Source organism: Mustela nivalis (assembly GCF_964662115.1).
Source record: "Mustela nivalis genome assembly, chromosome: 20".
Lineage (NCBI taxonomy): Eukaryota > Metazoa > Chordata > Mammalia > Carnivora > Mustelidae > Mustela > Mustela nivalis.
The window spans coordinates 7,806,093-7,825,880 of NC_139039.1; the positions used below are offsets into that span (position 1 = coordinate 7,806,093).

Genomic DNA, 19,788 nt, shown 5'->3' on the forward strand with positions numbered 1-19,788 from the left:
CCCAGCTAAGCTGCTCCCCAGATTTCAGGCATATGAAAACTACGTGAAATAATATTTATTGTTCTAAGCTGCTAATAAGTTTTGGAGTAATTTGTTATGCAGCAATGGGTAACTAATACAGGCCTCTTAGAAACTCCTCTTTCTATCCGAAAATAGGTAGAGTCCCAGGAGGCTGCAAACATCTCTGCACGTACCTCTTCTCACCCACACACAACTGACAGGTGGGAGAGAGAAACCAAAAGCTACTGGAGAATATGTCCCCTTCCTCTTAATTTCTCACTGATGAGTTGAAGCGAAGCATTAAGGGTGCAAAATGTTTTCAACAGAGCTGCTTACCCAGTAACATTTTTTTCTTTCCTGTTGCTGGCTCTGTGTCTAAATTTTGCTACTAACTCCTGATATTCAAAATTCTTGAAGTACATTTTTTTATTTCACGTATTATATGTGCCAAATTAATAAATGTGAAATATATATCCCCAATTGAACTTTTTTTTTAAGTTACTTTCACTTAACAGGATTCACTTAACTTTCACTTTTGAAGGATGTTCTCTCCCCATCATACACTCTTGTCCTGGCAACATTTTAAGAACCTTTATTTCCTCTGATAAGTTTTCTCTTTAATCAGTTAAGAGAGAGAATCACAGATGCCCTGGGGAGATAAGCTGTATAATATGTCCAGTAAAGCTCTCGAGGTGCAATCTTAAAAGTTGAATTTAAAACCCCACTCTACTATGAGCAGTAAAGACGCTAGCCTTGATTTCCCAATCTTTGGAATGGAGATCACTTGCATCCTATCTCATAGCATCAATGTTCTAAATATCAAGTAAGATGCTGAAAAGAAAAAAAAAAAGCCTACTTGCTTCCAATCCACTAAATATCAGCTGACGCAGAAAGCCAGGTGGTCTGCTAGGGGAGAGTCTTATGATGGGAAAGCTGGAGATCAACAATATACTGTTATATTTCTGGCAATAACATGGGAAAGAGTGTACCTGGACTGGCTAGGAAAATGTTTATCTGCCAAACAGAACTGCCAGGTTACATTTTTTCATTTGTGAAATAATGAAATACCCACTTGGCCATTAACAATCTAACCCCTGGAGATCTGATCATGTTTGTGGAAACTCATAAAATTAGGTTCACATACAAGCAAAGGTGAGGGTGAGATCAAAACTTACAAGCAACAAACCCAATGCTAACAGTTTTCAGGCAGTTCAGCAACCCTCATTTATCATATCCCCACCAAAATGGCTGTTTTGTTCTGGGGTGATAAACCAGGATCTTCCCATCACTGACCTGAGGTTAGGAGATTGCAACGAAATGGTTTATGCTGCCAGGACTTCCTATGAAGGGTGTTACTCCCCACTTGAAAAAGACACTACAAGAAGTCTTTCACCTAAATATTTAAATGGCTTTAGACCACATCCATTTCTTTTTAAGTGGAGCATCTAATGGCAGCAACACCATTTTGGAAGGATTGTCCTCAGCTGGACACGTACACCCGATGCCTTCAACCACCACAAATTGTCAAAGTAAGCTAGCTCGCTTTGTTTGATGCTCTGGTAAGCCCCAAAACGGGGAGTACAAGTCTGAAATGAGTTTAATCCTTACAACATTTCTCAAGAAGATCTTGAATTCACTGTTCATTTTGAAAGAAAAATACTTTGTAGTTATTAAAATGTTTACTTTCAGCAGGCTGACTTTTCCCCACCCCTGAGTTTTTTATTTTCCCCAAGAAAACTTTCTCTTTGGGTAGAGCACCACACAGAAGCTCCACATAGCTCATTATACTCATATAAATAAAGCAACAAAGAAACATGGCCCTGGTCCCTAAAAACGTATCTGGGGGGAGAAACAAAGAATTGTACCATACTGCTGAAGTTTTCAAGCTTTAAACATCTTACAGGACTATAATACAAAAATTTAAATTCAACTGTGAAAGGGCCAATTACATAAAAAAATAAAAAATAAAAAGATTGGGATGGTTTCAGGTATTGTTGAAGGAGCCATGGGGTTGAACTATTAGACTAGGTAACATTAAGGTTCCTTATTAGTTCCATTATTTCTAGGAAATTCTACTAAAGCCATCCCTTAGGGACAGGGAGAGGATGTTAAACTAAATTCTTAGGAGAGCCATACTCATGGATTCGACTGGAACACTTCAATAAATACTTAATGAAAAATGTCTACATACTATTTTCTTATACATGTAACCCAAAGCCTTAGAATCAAAAACCTAAGGCTCCCATTTTAACAAGATTTGCATTCTAGGTCTTAATATATGCATAGTCTGAAACAATCCAATAAATATACCATTTCAATCCTACAATATATACTAACAATACACCACACCACCCATCAAATAAATTTTGAAACACCCAATTAAAACCATTAAATGAAATTAAAACCATTAAATTAAAACAATTAAGAAACACTTAAAGGGTAAAAATTTAAGATCTATATATTTGTACTTATATTAAATGATTCCCAAACTCTCTTCATTCTTTCCTAATTTCCTTTATTCATAACTCCTTGGATCTTTTAGTTAATTGAAAATCAGGTACACTGACAGACCAATGACATCTGTGGTTTTGCAAGGGAGGCTAATAGCCAGCCAGCCTAAACCAGTCTTACCCTAAAGCCTTACCTGACCATACAGGCCCACGCTAATGGCACCTGGCACCATGCTTCATCATTAATTAATCATGGATAGCCTTGCCGCACCAAAGAGGGAACATAAGCAGGGGAGTGGGAAAGGAAGAAGCAGGATTTCCCATGAGCAGGGAACCTGATGGGGCTAGATCCCAGGACTCTGAGATCATGACCTAAGTAAGGTAGAAGCTTAACGACTGAGCCATCCAGGCAACTGCCTTGCTGCTTTCTTTATAAAGTTATTTCAAATTACTTAGGCTTTAGATTTTTTATCAAAATTATCTTAAGTGTGGATCTAGGTCAGCAAACATTTTTGTCAAGAGCCAAACAGTTAATATTTTAGGATTTTGCAGGCCATTCTCTGTTCCAAGTACTCAGCCTTGCTATTTCAGGGGCTCCTGGCTGGCTCAATAGAGCATATGACTGAATCTCAGGATTGTGAGTTCGAGCCCCACAGTGGTTGTGGAGCCTACCTAAAGACAAACAGAAACACCTTGCTAATTTAGTGTAAAAAGAGCTATAAGAGACAACACCTAAATGAGCAAGTGTGGCTGCATTCCCATAACACTTTATTTATGGACCCTAAAATTTGAATTTCATATAATTTTCACACAGCCAATTTTTTTCAACCATTTAAAAATGTAAAAATAATTCTCAGCTCCCAGGCATAACAATAATTGGCCACAGCAGGAAGCAGGCCACATTTGGTCTATGAGCCACAGCCCAATTCCTGATCTAGACTAACAAAGTGTGTCAACAAACAACTTCACATTACCCCCAGGCCTCCAGCAGTAAATACCAGCAGATTGATCCTGTTTATCTTTCCTTCTATTTCAGGAGAACTATCCTATGTCTTTGAAATACTGAGGCATCTAATTAACACATCAAACAGAGTAGATTTAACTAGTTGTTCCAAGGGCATATGAGAGCTTCAGCACGAATTAAGATTTTCTTTCTCAAAAAAAGGTAACAATCTATAAATGAAGGTCTATGTGTGGTAAGGAGACTTCTAGTAGCAGAGGACATTCACTTTTAAAATCTAAAATGAGGGGCGCCTGGGTGGCTCGATGGGTTGGGCCGCTGCCTTCGGCTCAGGTCGTGATCTCAGGGTCCTGGGATCGAGTCCCGCAGCGGGCTCTCTGCTCAGCAGGGAGCCTGCTTCCTCCTCTCTCTGCCTGCCTCTCTGCCTACTTGTGATCTCTCTCTCTGTCAAATAAATAAATAAAATCTTTAAAAAAAATAAAATAAAATCTAAAATGATGGACAAAACCACAGTCCACCAAAAAAAGGCGGGGGGGGGGGGGACACGGGGGAGGGTATGAACCTGAGATTGAACCTTCTTCAGAAATCCTCTCACAGGTGATGTCTCCTCACTGACACAACCCCAGACAAAGAGAAGGAACAGTAATAGCAGCAGCTTAAACAGTCTTTGTTGGGGAGGAAGACAGATAGAAAACACAGAATTACCAGCCCAAATATTACAGCCACTACTCTAGTATTTTCAAGGAACCTCTTTGGTTCAAGTTTTATTTTAGCAGTTAGTCTGAAACCAGCTTCTATCTGTGGCTTAAAAAAAATCTCCGCAACGTCATCTACCTTTTAATATCTAGAATGGCCTATAACTCTGTCTCCAGAAGCTTTATACAGAGTAAGTTCCCCCCAAAAAACTTCCAATAAAAAGAAAATTAGGGGCGCCTGAGTGGCTCAGTGGGTTAAAGCCTCTGCCTTCGGCTCAGGTCATGATCCCAGAGTCCCAGAGTCCTGGGATCAAGCCCCACATCGGGCTCTCTGCTCAGCAGGGAGCCTGCTTCCCCCACTCTCTCTGCCTGCCTCTCTGCCTAATTGTGATCTCTGTCAAATAAATAAATAAAATCTTAAAAAATAAAAAAAAAGAAAAAGAAAATTAACTTCAAATAGACGTAGAAAATCAACTTCAAATGTTTCCCTGTGTTCAAAGAATCTGATGGAGTTTGGTGGGCCACGGGTATGGGATATAGGATACAGCCCATACATTAGAGGACCATTATATATAGAAAACCAGGATCTTTTACATATGTTAACTTCAATCCCTGACTAACAATTCATAAATCATCCCTCCAGAAGATACAGTCTTATATAAACTACCTGCTGCCCTACCACGTCCTGAAACCACAGAAATATGAAGGACCACAACCTGAAACCACAGAAATATGAAAGACTAACTTTATCAGGAGCCAAACAATTAACAATTTCAGGAGAAAGAGGACCATCCAAGCCTAGAAATTAAGACTTCAACATGAAATAAGTCTCGAGGAGTTTTTGTCCACTAATACTGTTCCTGGTCAGACCTGTGTTTTGGTAGTATTTTTGTATTTACTGTGCATGTGTAACAAGGCCATCAGCAAGACTCTGGACTAAGTCTCCTTCTACAAGTTGGGCAGAAGTTCTCAAAGGCAGGATACTACCAGGCTAATATGCAATCATCCTATTACTTAAAGATCCTAAATTGAAAGTTTTCTTAATACGGAGTGGTAATGTCCCAGACTGTACACCCTCCCCCCACCTCCTGCCAAAGACATGGCCTTCAATCACCATCTACTATTCCACAGAGCTTCCCTGGTCCAAGACTCTCTAAAAGAAAACCTTTTAGAGAGAGTAAGAAATAGAGTAAGAGCTAGAAGCTACCAAAACATATTAAAAAAAAAAGAGTCAGTGGCACAGGAAGAACCAAACAATTGGGTCTCTATGGCTCTGGGGGCCTGAGCCATACAGGCCTCTATGCAATTAGCAAAGAATTTGTCAAGATGAATCAGACTACCAGCTGACAGAATGGTGAGGAAGGGGCCACCCAAGCTGAGGGCAATTCAAAGAGACTTTCAAATAGCTACTTAACAAGTCTGGTGAGCATTATTTAAATTTGATGCGAAAGCTTCAAAATAGTTCTTTCCAGCTTTCAAATATCCTTTCTGATCTGCCGATCTTAAGAGAGGAAAAGGGAAGCTATGAAGAAGCGCATCTTCTGTGCTGTAAAGCTCAGTGCCACACTCGAGTGCTCCAGTACATAAACTTGCCCATGTAGTCTCTTCCAAAAACAATGGTGAAAAGCAACGGGGATGAGTTGAGGATATGGCTAAACTTTCAGCAGGGGGAAAACAGGAGAAAGTTCCCGATTCAAAAGCAAAATCAACTCACAAAAAGCAGGGATCATTTCACCAATAATTCCAGCTCCACAACGAAGTCTATCACAAAGCACCTGACTTCCCTAAGCAACCTGTGAGGAAGTCACGAAGCCATAAAATACGGTAACTGCTAGAAAAAAAGTCATCATTAGGTCAAAAACTAGTTAAGAGAATAACTGAAAGCTGGCTCTATCCACCATCGTAGGGTGACAGTGACAGATAATGGAAAAGAGAAAGCACTCAACAAGGACATACGTGCTCGAGTCCCTTCTCCAGACAGCAACTACTTACTCTTTGAAAAGGGATGTCAATGCATGATGTCTCTGCTCAAAGCCCTCTGTTGTGGGTTAAACTGTGTCCCTCAAAAAGATATGTTGAGGGGCTCCTGGGTGGCTCAGTTGGTTAACCATCCAACTCCAACTCCTGATTTCGGCGCAGGTCATAATCTCAGAGTGGTGAGATCAAGCCCTGTGTGGAGCTCTGTGTTGACGTGGAGCCTGCTTAAGATTCTCTCTCTCCCTCTGTCCCTTCCCACCTCAAGCACTCGCTCTCTCTTTAAAAGAAAAAAAAAAAAAAGATATGTTAAGTTCCTAACTCCCCATACCTGTGAATGTGACCTTATTTGGAAATAGTACCTTTGCAGATGTAATCAAGCTAAGATGAGGTCATACAGGATTAGGAGGGCCCCTATATCCACTGACTGGTGTCCTTAAAAAATGTCATGTGAAGGCACAGAAACACAAAGCAAAAGCCTGTCATGTAATGGAGACAGAGACTGAAGTTATGCTGCCACAAGCCAAGGAACACCAAGAATTACTAGCAACCACCAGAAGCTAAAGGAGACAAGAAAGGATTCTTCCCTAGAACCTTTGGAAGGAACATGGCTCTGTGGCTCTCCTGACACCTTGATTTTGGACTTCCAGCCTCCAAATCTGTGAGAGAATACATTTCTGTCATTTTAAGCCATTACAAAATGTTCCAGACTTCCCTTTATCTGGCTACTACTGTTCTACTGGCTACTACTGTTCCCTCCCTCGTCACTCCACTCAAGCCACACTAGCCTCCTTCCTGGTCCTCAAAACCCTCCCACCACCGGGCCTCGCCCCATCCCAGGATGGTCCTGCTTCAGGCCTTTGCAGATACCATTCACTCTGCGGAAAGGGTTCTCTCTCCAAGAATCTGCAAGGCTGTTCCCTCAATCTCCCCTCAGGGCTCTGCTTAAGTTCCCTTATTGGCAAGGCTCCGCCTAATTACCCTTCAGCGTCTCTATCCCCACCCCATACACCCTATTCTCCTTCCACTGCTTTATTTTTCTCCATAATACTTAAGCTGACATAAATATCTTGCTTGACCTTTAAAAGGTCCATCTCCCTCCATAATGTTAGCTTAGTGACAGCAAGACTTTTTCACTGCTGAATCACAGCGCACTCTATTAAGTGGATAAACAGATTCTATCAGGACAGGTGAAATTTTACTCGAAACTGGCTGAGTGACAAGAAAGGTTTCTACTAATTAAATGGAACAACAGAAGCTTTTGTAGACGAAGGGCAGGCTCAAGGTTGAGCTCTGAGGGGGCTAGGAGACAATCTCTGTGCCAGGTTTTTTTAGGTAGACTGAGAAGCTCACCACCATTCCTGTGTAGATGAGGGGGAAGGTGAACAATTTTAAAGATTCCTTTCTATCTAAATAAATCAACTCTTACCTATAAATTTTGTCCCCAGTCATACACACACCCCTGGAGAAAGTGATTTAGCTTCAGAAATAGCCAAAGCCAACTTAAACATACCTCCCTCCACCTCTGCATTACCACACATATTTTTGGTTTAGGGGAGGCTGGGGGGAAGGGCGCAGCAGGAATATCTGATAATGATAATTTTATCTTGCAAATATAAATATACAAACTACTTAAAAAGAAAGCCTCTGACCACCACATTCCTAAAAAGCAAACAAAAACATTTCAAAAAAGCCAGGAGCTTTAAAACAACTTTCCTAGTAAGTACTTAATCCAAAGCTTTTTAAATAGCCCGAAGTTAACACTCCTCCTTTCCTCATTTACATCTTCAAAACTTTAAACAAAAGAGGGAGAAAATGAAAGTCTTTCTTTACCTTGGGTTTTGGCCCCTGGTCCTGCCAATCCTAGGGATGAATCACAGGATTCCTTGAGAGGCGATCTGATTGGTGTTTCAGCTTCAGGGGTCTCAAAATTACCTTCAGAATCCGAGCTGCCAAGGGGGAAAAATGAGGAATTACCACTTTCAACGGTATTTCCGACAACCTTTACGGTCTACATATGGACAGAGTCCAGCATTTTTGCCTGACTTTACAACCCCACTAGTCCCAGCAGGGACTGGCCTGTGGGAGCTCACCATGGGGTTTTCTTGCTGGGCCCTTCTGGGCCTTTTGCCTGGCATCCTGTCTGCCTGATATTCCTCCATCCTCCGGAGCTTTTCTCCATCACGATTTATTTCCGAGGTCATCCTTTCTTCTGATATTCCCCCAAAAACGCTTTTCAACAGACTCCTTTTCTAACAAGAGCCCCTACACTCATAGGCTTAAAAAATTAAGATTGCCCCCTCCTCCTCAAAATTAAGTCAGCTCTCGCCACGATCCCTTTTTCTCAGGCAGGCCTCTACCTGTCTGGAACTCACTCGGCCCCAAGCTGAGAACACGGTCACCTGCCTTCCTCAGTCACTCGGTGACAGCTCAGCAAGGACCACCATTTCTCACCAGCTGCCAGGGGCCTGTCGTCACGCGACCTTCTTTACCAAGGCTGCATTTTCGGGACACACAGGGACACCAGGACGGCCTGGGAGCGACTTCTTCCCCACAGAGTGGGGCCCCAAGTTCTACGGGTGTGATCAGTGACACTGTGTGTGTGTGTAGGGGCGGGGGCGCGGGGCTCAAAGCTTGAGAGAAAGTGACTGAAGCAGACCGGGATGCGGAAAGACTGCAGATGCCGGGTTAGGTTCTGAATCGAGCTCATACTGAAACGGGGGAAAAGGAACACCGGACAGAACATCCTGAACTTTCGAATGCACAGCGGGGCCCCTGCTACGGGTAGGGACGCAGCGTTGCGATGATAATGGTTACGCGGCTGAGCGACCACACACACGCACACAGAATGAGCCGCAGATGGATGGAGGGCAGCACGTCGGCATCTCGGCAGGGATGCGTGTACTTGCCTGAAACTCAAGGATTTGGTCTCGGCTTGCGAGTCCTCCTCCTCGGGGTCGCCCTCTGGCCCTCCGGCCTCGTCCTCTCCGGCGCCCCCGCCGCGCACCGCGGACCAGGTCCATTTCGCCCACTGCACTGGGGACAGGATCTGCCAAGGGCTGAACGCCATGAGCGCGGCTCCTCTGGCTCCAGCTCCTAGGAGTAGGGGAAGGGGGAGAGCCTTTTTTCCCTTTCAAAATGGAGGGAACGGGTGACAGACGCCTGTAAGCGTTTCCAGCGGAGGCGCGGATGTGGTTAAACGAGCGCCGTCGGGGGCCCGGGTGGAGCGCTTCCTCTCGGCCGGCAGGCAACGCCGCTTCCTCCTCGTCCTCCTCCTCGAACGGTGCGGCCGCGGCCACCCCCGCGCCGGCGCCTCCCGCGGGGAAGATGCCTCTCCTGGGGCCTCCTCAGGGCCCGGCCCGCGGCGCCGGGAGGCTCGGGTCTCGGGGTCTCTGGCTCCCGCCTCCCGGCCGGCGGGGCGCGCATCAGCTGCCGCGGGAGCCGCGCCCCAGGAGCCGCCCCCTTGGACCGTACTATTAGTGCGCGCGGGCGGGGGCGGCGGCAGCGCCGGGCCTTTGAAGTCCTCGGCGGGCCCGCCCGATCCCCCCGCCGCGGCGCCACTCTGGTCGCGCCCGGACTGCGGGAAGGGGGCTGCGGGGCTGCGACTCTGGCGGGCAGAGCACCCAGGCGCCCCCAACAGCCCTGTCAGCTGCAGGAGCCGGGAAGATCCTTTTTCTGGGTCCGCGCACGCTGGACTTTTCCTCCTTCCCTTCTTATTTTTTCGTCTTGCTACTGTGACTTAATGGCGTTGTAACATTGAACCGCACAAAAGTGAAGCCCCGTATTTAAAAACACACACACGCGCGCGCGCGCGCACAGACACACACACACACAAACTTTGAGGCCGCTGTTGTCTGAGGTTTCTCTCTCTCCCTCACACTGACAGCGTGGAAGATTTCAGCCTCTTCACCTCCGACCCTGTCGCTCCCCGGATTTGGAAATTCCTCAGCAACGCTACAAGAGTAGCCAAGCGCTGGAACTGTAGATGTTGTGTCCCTCCCCACACCGCAGTCGTGGGCGCTCTGGGGCCAGGTCTCTGGTAAAGGTCTCAGGCTTAATTACCCTGTGAAATTATAGCCTGTCGGTTTCCCATTCTCCTTTTTTGAGGCTTTCTCTTCATAACTTCTAAGCCTCTGATTTCTGACTTCGTCTGCTGCTTCAGAAGTATGCCAGCAGGCCTTGTGAAGGCAGCCTTCAAAATAACAACCCTCTTTATGTTGGAAGGCTGAGGAACATGGCAGAGCTCTCCTCGCCTTTTCTTCATTTTCCATATAGGGATCGCTCGCCTCAGAATTTCCAGTGCACCAAGGAAGCCGGCTCCACAAACCACAAACACCAGGCTTCACCATCTCCTGGCCTGGGTAGGGCATTTCTTGTACTATTGGAATTTCCCAGAGTTGCGACGAAACTGTGAGGTGACTTCAGCTTCTCACAGAGAGAGCAGCTCCAGAATTTAGGAACAAAGTCATGCTGAAACTGCAGGAGGCCGCCCATCTCCCCTGAAAGGGGTTGGCACTGGCGAGGAGTCATGACTGTATCACACATTCGATAACACAGAAGCAAAAAGAAGGCAAGATAAGCCATGGCAAGTCGTCTTACCATAACAGAAGGGCAGAGGTTTGCCTGAAGTCTAGATAAAAGGGTTGGGGGTGTCAGGATGCTTTAGAATTCACCCAGCTCCTTCCCAGAGAGAAACACAACTGTCATGACTGTTCTAGAGGCAACAATGGGAAGCAAGCAGGAGTCTTTTTTTTTTTTCTTTTTGTGTCGCGTCCACATGAAATACATCACAATATTATCCAATTTTTTGTATTTTTAGGTTTATGGCTCACCATTTAAACACTCAGGTGGTAAGGTTCCCTAGATTCCTGGATTTCACACAAGTGTTCTGTAACCTGGAAATCATATTACCCAATATAAATCAGTAACTGGCATAACCTGGATCCTGTTCTTTCTTCTTCCTGAGTAGTTCTCAAATCTTTTCAATCCTCTGCATCCCCATTGTAGCTAACATATAGATCCCACACTATCCATTTTTCATAAGTTTACTGTAAATGTCTTCCAACTGGTTCTACCTCTGAGGGTTTTCCCACCTGGGGTCACCCCACCTAAATGATAGATGACTTATGCTCTGGTCTTGCTGTTCCTGCTCCTCTTTACTCCTAGCCCTTTGTATTCCTTGCCATAAACAGTATAGAATTGGTTCTGAACTTTTGATATAGCCCAGAATCATCTAGGGGTGCTTCTTTAAAAATACTAATCCAGATTACCAGCAGGACCTGGTAATCTGTACTTTTACCAAGTATCTTGGGGAAATTTTTCCACGGGATAAATTTGGAAAACAATAACTAGCTTGGACTGACTAATTGCTGCTTCCGGAACAATTTCCCTTTTGCCTGCAGAGTTTTGCACATTCCCCTCCCCCTTATTCCCCACCTGGAGCTCCCGGACTTTGACTGTCCAAACTTCCTTCATGACCCAGCTCAAGGGTCTGCTCTGGAAAAACAAGCTGATTTCTACCCCCATCTACCATCTCTATACCCCAAACGTTAATAGAAACCTTTATTGTGGCCCTTAGATGGTTTTGAAAGGGGGCATTATTAATAGTTATACCAGACAGCAGGCTTAAACCAGGATGTCCCCAAGATGTAAAGTCACCCTACACTTCACACACGATATATAACGTATTTGTTTACATAGCTGTTCTCACTTCCGTACCATAAGTTTTTAAATTGCAGGGACCATTGGTTCATCTTTTCTCTTTGCCAAATTTTCAATGATAAAAACATAGTCTTTTTAAATTGCGGGGGCCACATCATATTTGTGATTTATTTTTATTTCTCCAGATATTAGGACAGGGCCACATACTTAGTAGGTGGTTCAGTAAATGAACAGAAGAGGAATATTCTAGTTTAGTAGTAGATCTTATGAATTTGGCTAGGATGACATAAATTCCTAAAGCCTGACTCCTCCAGGGGAAATCAAGTTTTGGAACTAGCACAGAGTAGAACTTGGAGCAAGTAATGGCCCCAGAAAGATAAAGCTGGACCTATACAGCAATTTCTTGAAACTGGAGAAGCAAAGGCCCAGGTTGCTGAACACTGCTCCTCGACAAGCTCCTGGACTTAATGTGAACAACAATAAAGGAAGTAAGTACTCAATAGTTTGCATTTATTTCATTGTTTAGAAGTTCAAGTAATGAGGCTAACTGACATATCGATTTTCCCGTCATTCTGGGAAAGAATGGGAAATGTTTGAAAATAGATATCCTAACCAAGGTAAACCATTTTGCTGCTATGTCCTCAGCATCACAGAGCAGAATGGCTGCAAACACATGACCACATAACCAAACGAGATGTATTTGTTTTGGAAATGACCGAAAACCCAGAAAGGGCCCCATCTGTTCTCTTCCCTCCTCTGCTTCTTGTCTTTCACAGAAGCTTTGGATCAACACACCCTGAAAATCTGAAATGTAACTCCTTTGAAACAGTCCTTAATTGTGGTGTAGCCAAGCCAGGCACATCCTTTGCCTATAATGGATGTTCCAGAGGGATCTGCAAGATGGGTCTCTATAGTTAAAAAAAATAACAAGGGGCGCCTGGGTGGCTCAGTGGGTTAAAGCCTCTGCCTTCGGCTAAGGTCATGAACCCAGGGTGGGATCAAGCCCAGCCTCTCTGCTCGGCAGGGAGCCTGCTTCCCTTCCTCTCTCTCTCTGCCTACCTGTGATCTCTGTCTGTCAAATAAATAAATAAAATCTTTTTAAAAAAATAACAAAATAAAATGAAAGAGTAAGCAAACTCAAACAGGCAAACAACTAACCATTTCATAGCATAGCTATTCTAGTAAAGCCTGTAGGAATGGGTAGGCGTTGGGGGCAGATGTAGTTGGAGCCTAATTGGTATGGATCCCATTTACCTGGTAAAAAGTTTAACTCAAGTTGAACTTCATCCTGTAGTGGGGGGAGCAAACACCAGAACCTCCCTAGATAACGCAAGGCAGTGATGAGGCCGTGGCGATAGCTGTGCCATCTGGAGAAGCCTGCTGTGGCAAAGGGGTAGCCCCACCCAGTTCCTGATGCCCAGCATTGCCATTTAACCATCTTCCAAGAGAAACTCAGATTGTGGATTTCATAAGACATCTTCCAATGTTTAATGTTCTTACTAATTTAAATCGTTTGAAACCTTGAGGAGGCCAACATGGTGCTGGATCAAAACAAAGCCATCAGTGTGCCTGGTGGCCCAGGGAACCTAGATGGACAGAGGGGAGTCATCAGGCTTTGAGCAAGTAAGTAACATTTCCATTTAGAAAGAATATTCTGGTAACAACCTGGGGGATGGGAGGGGAAGAATCAAGACTGGGAGACCCAGAGAACTGCATTTCCCTGCCCCAAACCACCTAGAGAAAGCAGACGGCTCCTGCTCCAGAGGGTAAAGAAGCAGAATCGGAATTTGTGTCCTTAGCTTTCACTCCACTTGTTCAGGAAGCATCAGAGCTGTAAGCAATCCAAGCATGATGCAAACACTTTTACAGGGGAAGGACAGGAAAACCTACTGCTAAGGCAACCGAGTTTCCCACAGCCAGTAAAACGAGAAAGCATCTGCTCTTGAGATGATGGGAGTGGAGGAGGTAGAGGAGGAGGGGAGGGCCAGGATGGTAAGAGAGCATCGGGGCTGAAGTAGCCACAGAGAAAACCGGAAGGTCAGGCAGGCAGGTAGACAAACCCGTCAATGTATCCGTCTTCTCTCACAATCTAGGAATCTGGTGAGCAAGAGATACATCGAATTCAACTAAGATTACATGCCAGATGGATGATATCACCAAAGTGGCTGGGCAGCTTTGAAGCAAGTAGGCAAAGTACTGGCCTGGAGAACAGCAACTCAGTCCATGTGCCTCAGTGGAACGCCTGCAGAACGCCCCCCACTCCCCAACCCTTCTTTTTGAGAGCCATCTGCTCATGGGATGAGGGTTCCAAGACATGGTGGGGAATTCCCCGCACCCGGTTACTCCATCAACCTGATCCTTGAATGCTCTCTCCTTACTCACTAGAGGTCCTTGCAAGGTCCCCAAGACATAATGACTTGACAGTACTTTATATCAATAAAGTTGCATCTGATCCTTATAATCATTCTCTCCGGTAGTGGGGCAGGTCTTCTCATTCTCAGTTTGCAGGTGAGGTAGCTGAAGCAGAAAGGGCAACCACCTGCCTAACGTCTTACAGCTAACTGCCGCCAGAGCTGAATCTAGAAGGCTAGTCTGTCAGTACCTTTGGTGCATTATCACACTGTAAGAAAGCAGAATGTCCTTGCAGCCACTGGGTAGCCTGCCATTCCGTCAGCTGGACACTCCTCTCAATATACCACTGCTGCAGTCCCTGCTTCCTGCTCACCTGGCATGAAAGCCGCAGCCAAGAATACCTATCTCCCCTCCACCCCCAATGCCAGCAGGAGTCCTGCTTTCCAGACTGACCTCAGTCTAACCAGGCAACAACTGTGCTGATGTCTGCACAAGACAACATGGCAAACAAGAGCATCTGACATATTCAAATATGTTAACGTTACATTCTGAAACTTGCAAGATCAGATTGTATTCTTACTTACAGGCTACAATCATCTGTAGAATTACAATCTTTCCTCCACTACCCAAACACACCCAAATCAGAATTTATATGATGCATTTTCACTGAAAATTATACCACAAAGAGAACTTCCTTTCTAATTTTTTAAGAGAAGAGCCAGATTTATGTCCATGGTTAATACTCTTTTAGAGCTCCAGAAAGATTAAAATTAAAAGATTTAGATTGCATCTTTAGAGACTTGGCCAAGCTTCCCACCAAGGGCCTGCCCAGAGACCCTTGTCAAGGCTTTGCTTTGGTGAATAATTCCTGTCAGGTCGACCCTCTGATCTATTCTGTTTTGTATCACAAAAGTAAAGTTTGACTTTCCCAGAAAGTATGCCATTCTGCCTAGGTCACAATCAGACTTATAGCAGAACTGCCATGTAGCAGAGTTATACTGTGTCAGCTTTTAGTGGAGGTGGGGAAAAAAAAATAAATCTATTCTGTGATGTTTACACGGACCTAGTGTCATTTAAGAAGCCGGTTCTTAAACTTCTTATGAAGTTCTCTCCCATCCCCATCAGACAGCATGACTGTATGTTTATTGGCTTTATGAGAAAGTTCAGTTTAGCTCTACCCTGGGATGTAGAAGTATTAGCCAAAGAGTTGTTGAGTATGAAGGACAGAAACAGAGACAGGTCAGTCTGTTCATTCTAAGTGAGGAAAATAACCCCAATATTATTCCTAATTCTTCCCACCAACAACCACAAATCCAAAGTTGAAAACAAGCCAAAAATAAACACAAAAGATCCAATTAAAGCACTGAACTATCTTTAAATTTAGAAATATTTTCTATTCCAGGAGATACAAGTGGTTTTTCTGGCTAAACAGCATTATTGAAATTACAGAGCCTGTTAAATAGGTAGACCATCTTGTAAAATTATTGTTATTGATTTAACACACCTTGTGCTCTATTTTTCTTAAAGATCTTTTTTTATTTATTTGAGAGAGAGAGTGCACAAACAGGTAGAGGGGCAGAGGGAGAGGAAGAAACGGACTCACTGCCAAACAGGGAGCCCAGTGTGGGTCTCGATCCCAGGACACTGGGATCATGACATGAGCCAAAGGCAGATTTTTAACTGACTGAGCCACCCAGGCCGCCCCTGTATTCTTCTATTGATCTTATATTCCTTTTCAGCAGATTAGGCATTAAGAAAAGTGGGCCCTCTGAATCAGGCAGCTTAACATGTTAAGCCTCAGACAAGAAAACCATCTGGAACCCTTGCTCAATTGTTTACAAGTTGAAGTTTCTAATAATGAATATTATTCCAAATTTGAGAGATCTACATTACCTCATGGTTAGAGAGTAGGTAGACGCTAAGACTTGAGTTAAAGAAGATGAAGGAATTTAGGAAATTGAAATAGAATACAACTACTTCTCCTGTAGCCATTTCATTCCCTCTCCTCTATCCTACCTCCAAAATAAGTCTCCCCAAATAATACACCTGGAACACTAGAACAATACTGACCCCGTGACCCAGGTTTTCTGATATCACCTTGATAGCAAATATTCTACCCATTCTACTTGTAAATACATGTCTCCATTTTCAATTGATGAAATAATGTCACTAAGAAGTCGGACGATAACAGATTGGGATGACAGTTGGAAAGGACAGCAGAGCTTGTGGGGTGGTTAGGGAGGAGGGCTTGTGGGAGGAGTAGCCACCCAGAGAAAGAATAAAACCACAAATTCCAAGATAATTGGGATACCCACTCTACCTAAATCCGCACTTGGCGGGAATTGCATGACAGTAATTCTTTGTGACTGATAATCACAGTTTCTAAGAGAAAAAGATGGGAAAGTAAGTAGCAAACTCCGTGACAGGGCATGTAGCCTTCTGCTACTTCCAGCCTTTATCTTTTTAGAGCAAAAGTTCAACTGCCATATTTGGGTTCTGAAACCACATGTGTGTGAAAAGTGAAGGAAAATATGTCCTTTTACTTCTCTGTTACCGTATGAAGTGGGGAGAAGGGAAACCTCTCTTTTTTAAGTATGTTAAAAAATTTTTTAAACTCCAAATGTTAACACATTGCTCATTTGCATCCCTAATATAAGCTAACCAACTAGCTAAATAAACGGAAGGACATTACAATGTTCCAAATTGGTAAAACTAAATTTAAGATGGCAATACTACCCAATTAACTAATAAATCTAATGCAAAAAAAAAAAATCTAATGCAATTTCAATCAAAATTCCTAGGATTTTTTTTCTTGGGATTTGTCGATATTTTCCAAAAGTTTATTTAAAAAATAAACAGGTGAGCATATTTTAAATTCTTTAAAAAAAAAGAGAGAGTCAAGAAGGGGATTAGGTCCACACGATATTAAGACACATTGATGACAAAATAGGCATATCCTTGCTCTGTGAAACAGAATGGAAAGCCAAGAAAAAGACACAAAATATATGAATATATTATATGATAAAGATGATGTTGTAATACAGTGGGGAGGAGAAGATTATTTAATAAGTGGTTGGGGAATAAGTGGTTGGCAATGGAGAAAAAGATCAAGTTAAACCTCTACCCCAGAGTGTATACCAAGATAAATTCCAGATGGGTTAGAATGCTAAATAATAAAAATCACACCACAGGGAGAAAACAATCCAGAAACAACAGAATCTGTCCAAGCTCCGTCAGAAGGATGACTGCCCAATCTTTCAAGTAATTAACGAAATCACACTCAAAATAAAGATTACAGATTTGGCTACAGAAGAAGAGTAAAGCTACTAAATGTTTGCCTTCAAATTAAAAGGCAAAAGACAGGCTGGGGAAAATAATAGCAACCAAGAGCTAATATTGTTATTACCCAAGGAACTCATGAAAATCATGAAGATCATTAAAACCCCAGCAGAAATTAGCAATTATAACTGCTTGCTATGTGTCAGACACTAATCTAAGTGCTCTTTACATGAATTATCTCCTCTAATCCCTACCTCTGGTCCCACAGAATTGGAGGGTATTCTTATAAGGAAGGTATTAGTATGACCTTTAAAAAAAAAAGGTCAAGTTGACTACATTTTCAATGTCTAGATTAGGGGCTTAGCAAGAGGGGTTTCAGAAGATTGTGACCTCTCTGAAATTATATGCAAAACTCTGTGTGTGTGTGTGTATTTGCACCCATCTCTCCCCACCTCAACCCCATATACCATCAAGTTCCACTCCAGAAATAATGCCTTAGGCCGATTAAAGATTAATTTCTGAGGGAAGTTCTACCAGAAGGGCCCTTACAAGGAGAACACAAACCTGCCGGAGATGAACACACGAAGCGGCAAGTTTGGGAGACACACAGCACAGTGCAGACACCGGTACTAGTGGGCAATCTGTGGGTCTAATCTAAGTGACACCCTCATTATAAGGAGGCCTTTGCCTGGGGAGCCAAGGTGCCATCAAAAAGGAGATCTTCCCCAGGGACTGCCCACTGACACACCTGAGCGTCCTCAAGGACACACCAAAGTGGGCCAGGATATCAAAAGTGCACTTTATGTGGGAGGGGCAAAAGCATTTGTTTTAACATGTGTCTCTTTGGGGTGCTCTCCTTTTGGGGTACTTTCCTTTCAAGAAACCATGTTGATGAGGTACACCGGACTCCAGGAGTCCCCCCTGATTTGACAGTTACCTGCGGTCAGCCGGGGTCTAGATGCAGAAGATTCTCCTTAGACACTGTTAGGTCAGTAGCGGCCTTACGCTGGGTGCCAAGGTGGACGTCATTCACCTTGCTTCTTTTCATCACAAAGGCATTTTGTCATCTCACATCATCACAAGAAAAAGGGTGAGTGTAGTACAATAAGACATTTTGAAAGACCGCATTCACATAACTTCCATTACAGTATGGTATTATAATAACTTATTTTATGGTTAATTATCATTGCTAATGTCTTACTGCACCTAATTGATAAATTAAACCAAGTCATAGGTATGTATAGGAAAAAAACATAGTACATATAGGGTTTGGTACTATCTGTGGTTTAGGAACCCACTGGGATGAGTTTTGGCATCCACTGGGGGTTTATCTCTAGTGGGTAAAGGGGAAGGGGTTTATCTCTGGTAGGTAAAGGAGAACTATGGTGCTAGGTAGGGGCATTTTCCCATCTGGGAAAAAGTGGGAACAGTGGTAGGGCTCCGTGGTGGATAGTGTTGCCAAGGCCCGGTTCTGTGCAGCAGGAAGCTTAAGAATCCGGGGAGCTCTTTTTAAGAAAAATACAAAAGGACCTTGTGAATATAATGCGAGACCCTGCAGGGGACCTACCCAAGTGAGGGGTCCTGAAGTTTAAGCTGCATTAAATCATTAAATCATGATTTAAGCTGCATTAAATCATGGTAAATTCAACTCTGCCCAGAGGGTGAAAGAAAGCCTCGTGTCTCTGGAGAGTCCAGCAAAGCCTCAACTTGGTAAGTGAAAATATTCATCTATTGAAGGAAGGAATCACATTGCCCTCCTGTAGCTTTCAAAAGGCATTGAAAAATTTTAACTTTTGGAAGTTCGATAAAGGGGTCAAAAGTTATCTTCTATACAATGTGTGGAACCTAACTCATGGTTCTATTGCTTCTGTACAAGTGTAAATACACACACACACACATTTTAATTATGATAAAAAGTAAATCTGTAATACTCAGGGGAAAGGGGGTGGGGAGAAGGGGGTGGGGTTATGGACACTGGGGAGGGCATGTGCTATGATGAGTGCTGTGAAGTGTGTAAACCTGGTGATTCACAGACCTGTACCCCTGGGGCTAATAACACATTAAATGCTAATTAAAAAAAAAAAACAAAAAACCTGTAATACTTCTCTAGCATCATGCACCTTCTGCACCCTTATCCTTTGGACTTCCACAGCCATGCCAGCAGCGTCTAACTTCCTCCCACAGCCATTATTTCCTTATTTCTTCTGGTAAAAGAGCCCCCTGAGTTTCCACTGGGCACATGGGCACCGAGCAGAGGCCACATTTCCCTGCCCTTTCTGCAGGCAGGAGTGGTCTTGTGACTTAGTTCTGGCCCGGGAGAAGTGAGCCAGGTGGCAAGTATGACTTTGGGGTGATGTCCTTAAAAAGAAAACTGCTGTGCTTGCCCCGTGTTGTGGGCTGGTGCTGAACCAGCTTC

The 19,788-nt window shown here is 43.7% G+C and overlaps 1 protein-coding gene across 14 annotated transcripts in view; it reads right to left on the reverse strand.

Annotated features, from left to right (window-relative positions):
* TACC1 (transforming acidic coiled-coil containing protein 1) overlaps nucleotides 1-19,788 on the reverse strand; it is an 86,640-nt gene that overhangs the window by 48,689 nt on the left and 18,163 nt on the right. For 4 of the 14 annotated variants that reach the window (XM_082715356.1, XM_082715352.1, XM_082715354.1 and 1 more), the window contains exons 2-3: nucleotides 8,990-10,612; nucleotides 7,914-8,029 (exon numbers count right to left, since the gene is read on the reverse strand). The exons of 1 other annotated variant lie outside the window; for it this stretch is intronic. In XM_082715356.1, the coding sequence (XP_082571482.1) occupies nucleotides 7,914-8,029; nucleotides 8,990-9,150 (277 nt within the window). In that variant the 5' untranslated portion in view covers nucleotides 9,151-10,612. The remainder of the gene's footprint in view (nucleotides 1-7,913; nucleotides 8,030-8,989; nucleotides 10,613-19,788) is intronic. 9 more of the 14 variants (XM_082715358.1, XM_082715359.1, XM_082715347.1 and 6 more) reach the window with 4 other exon arrangements.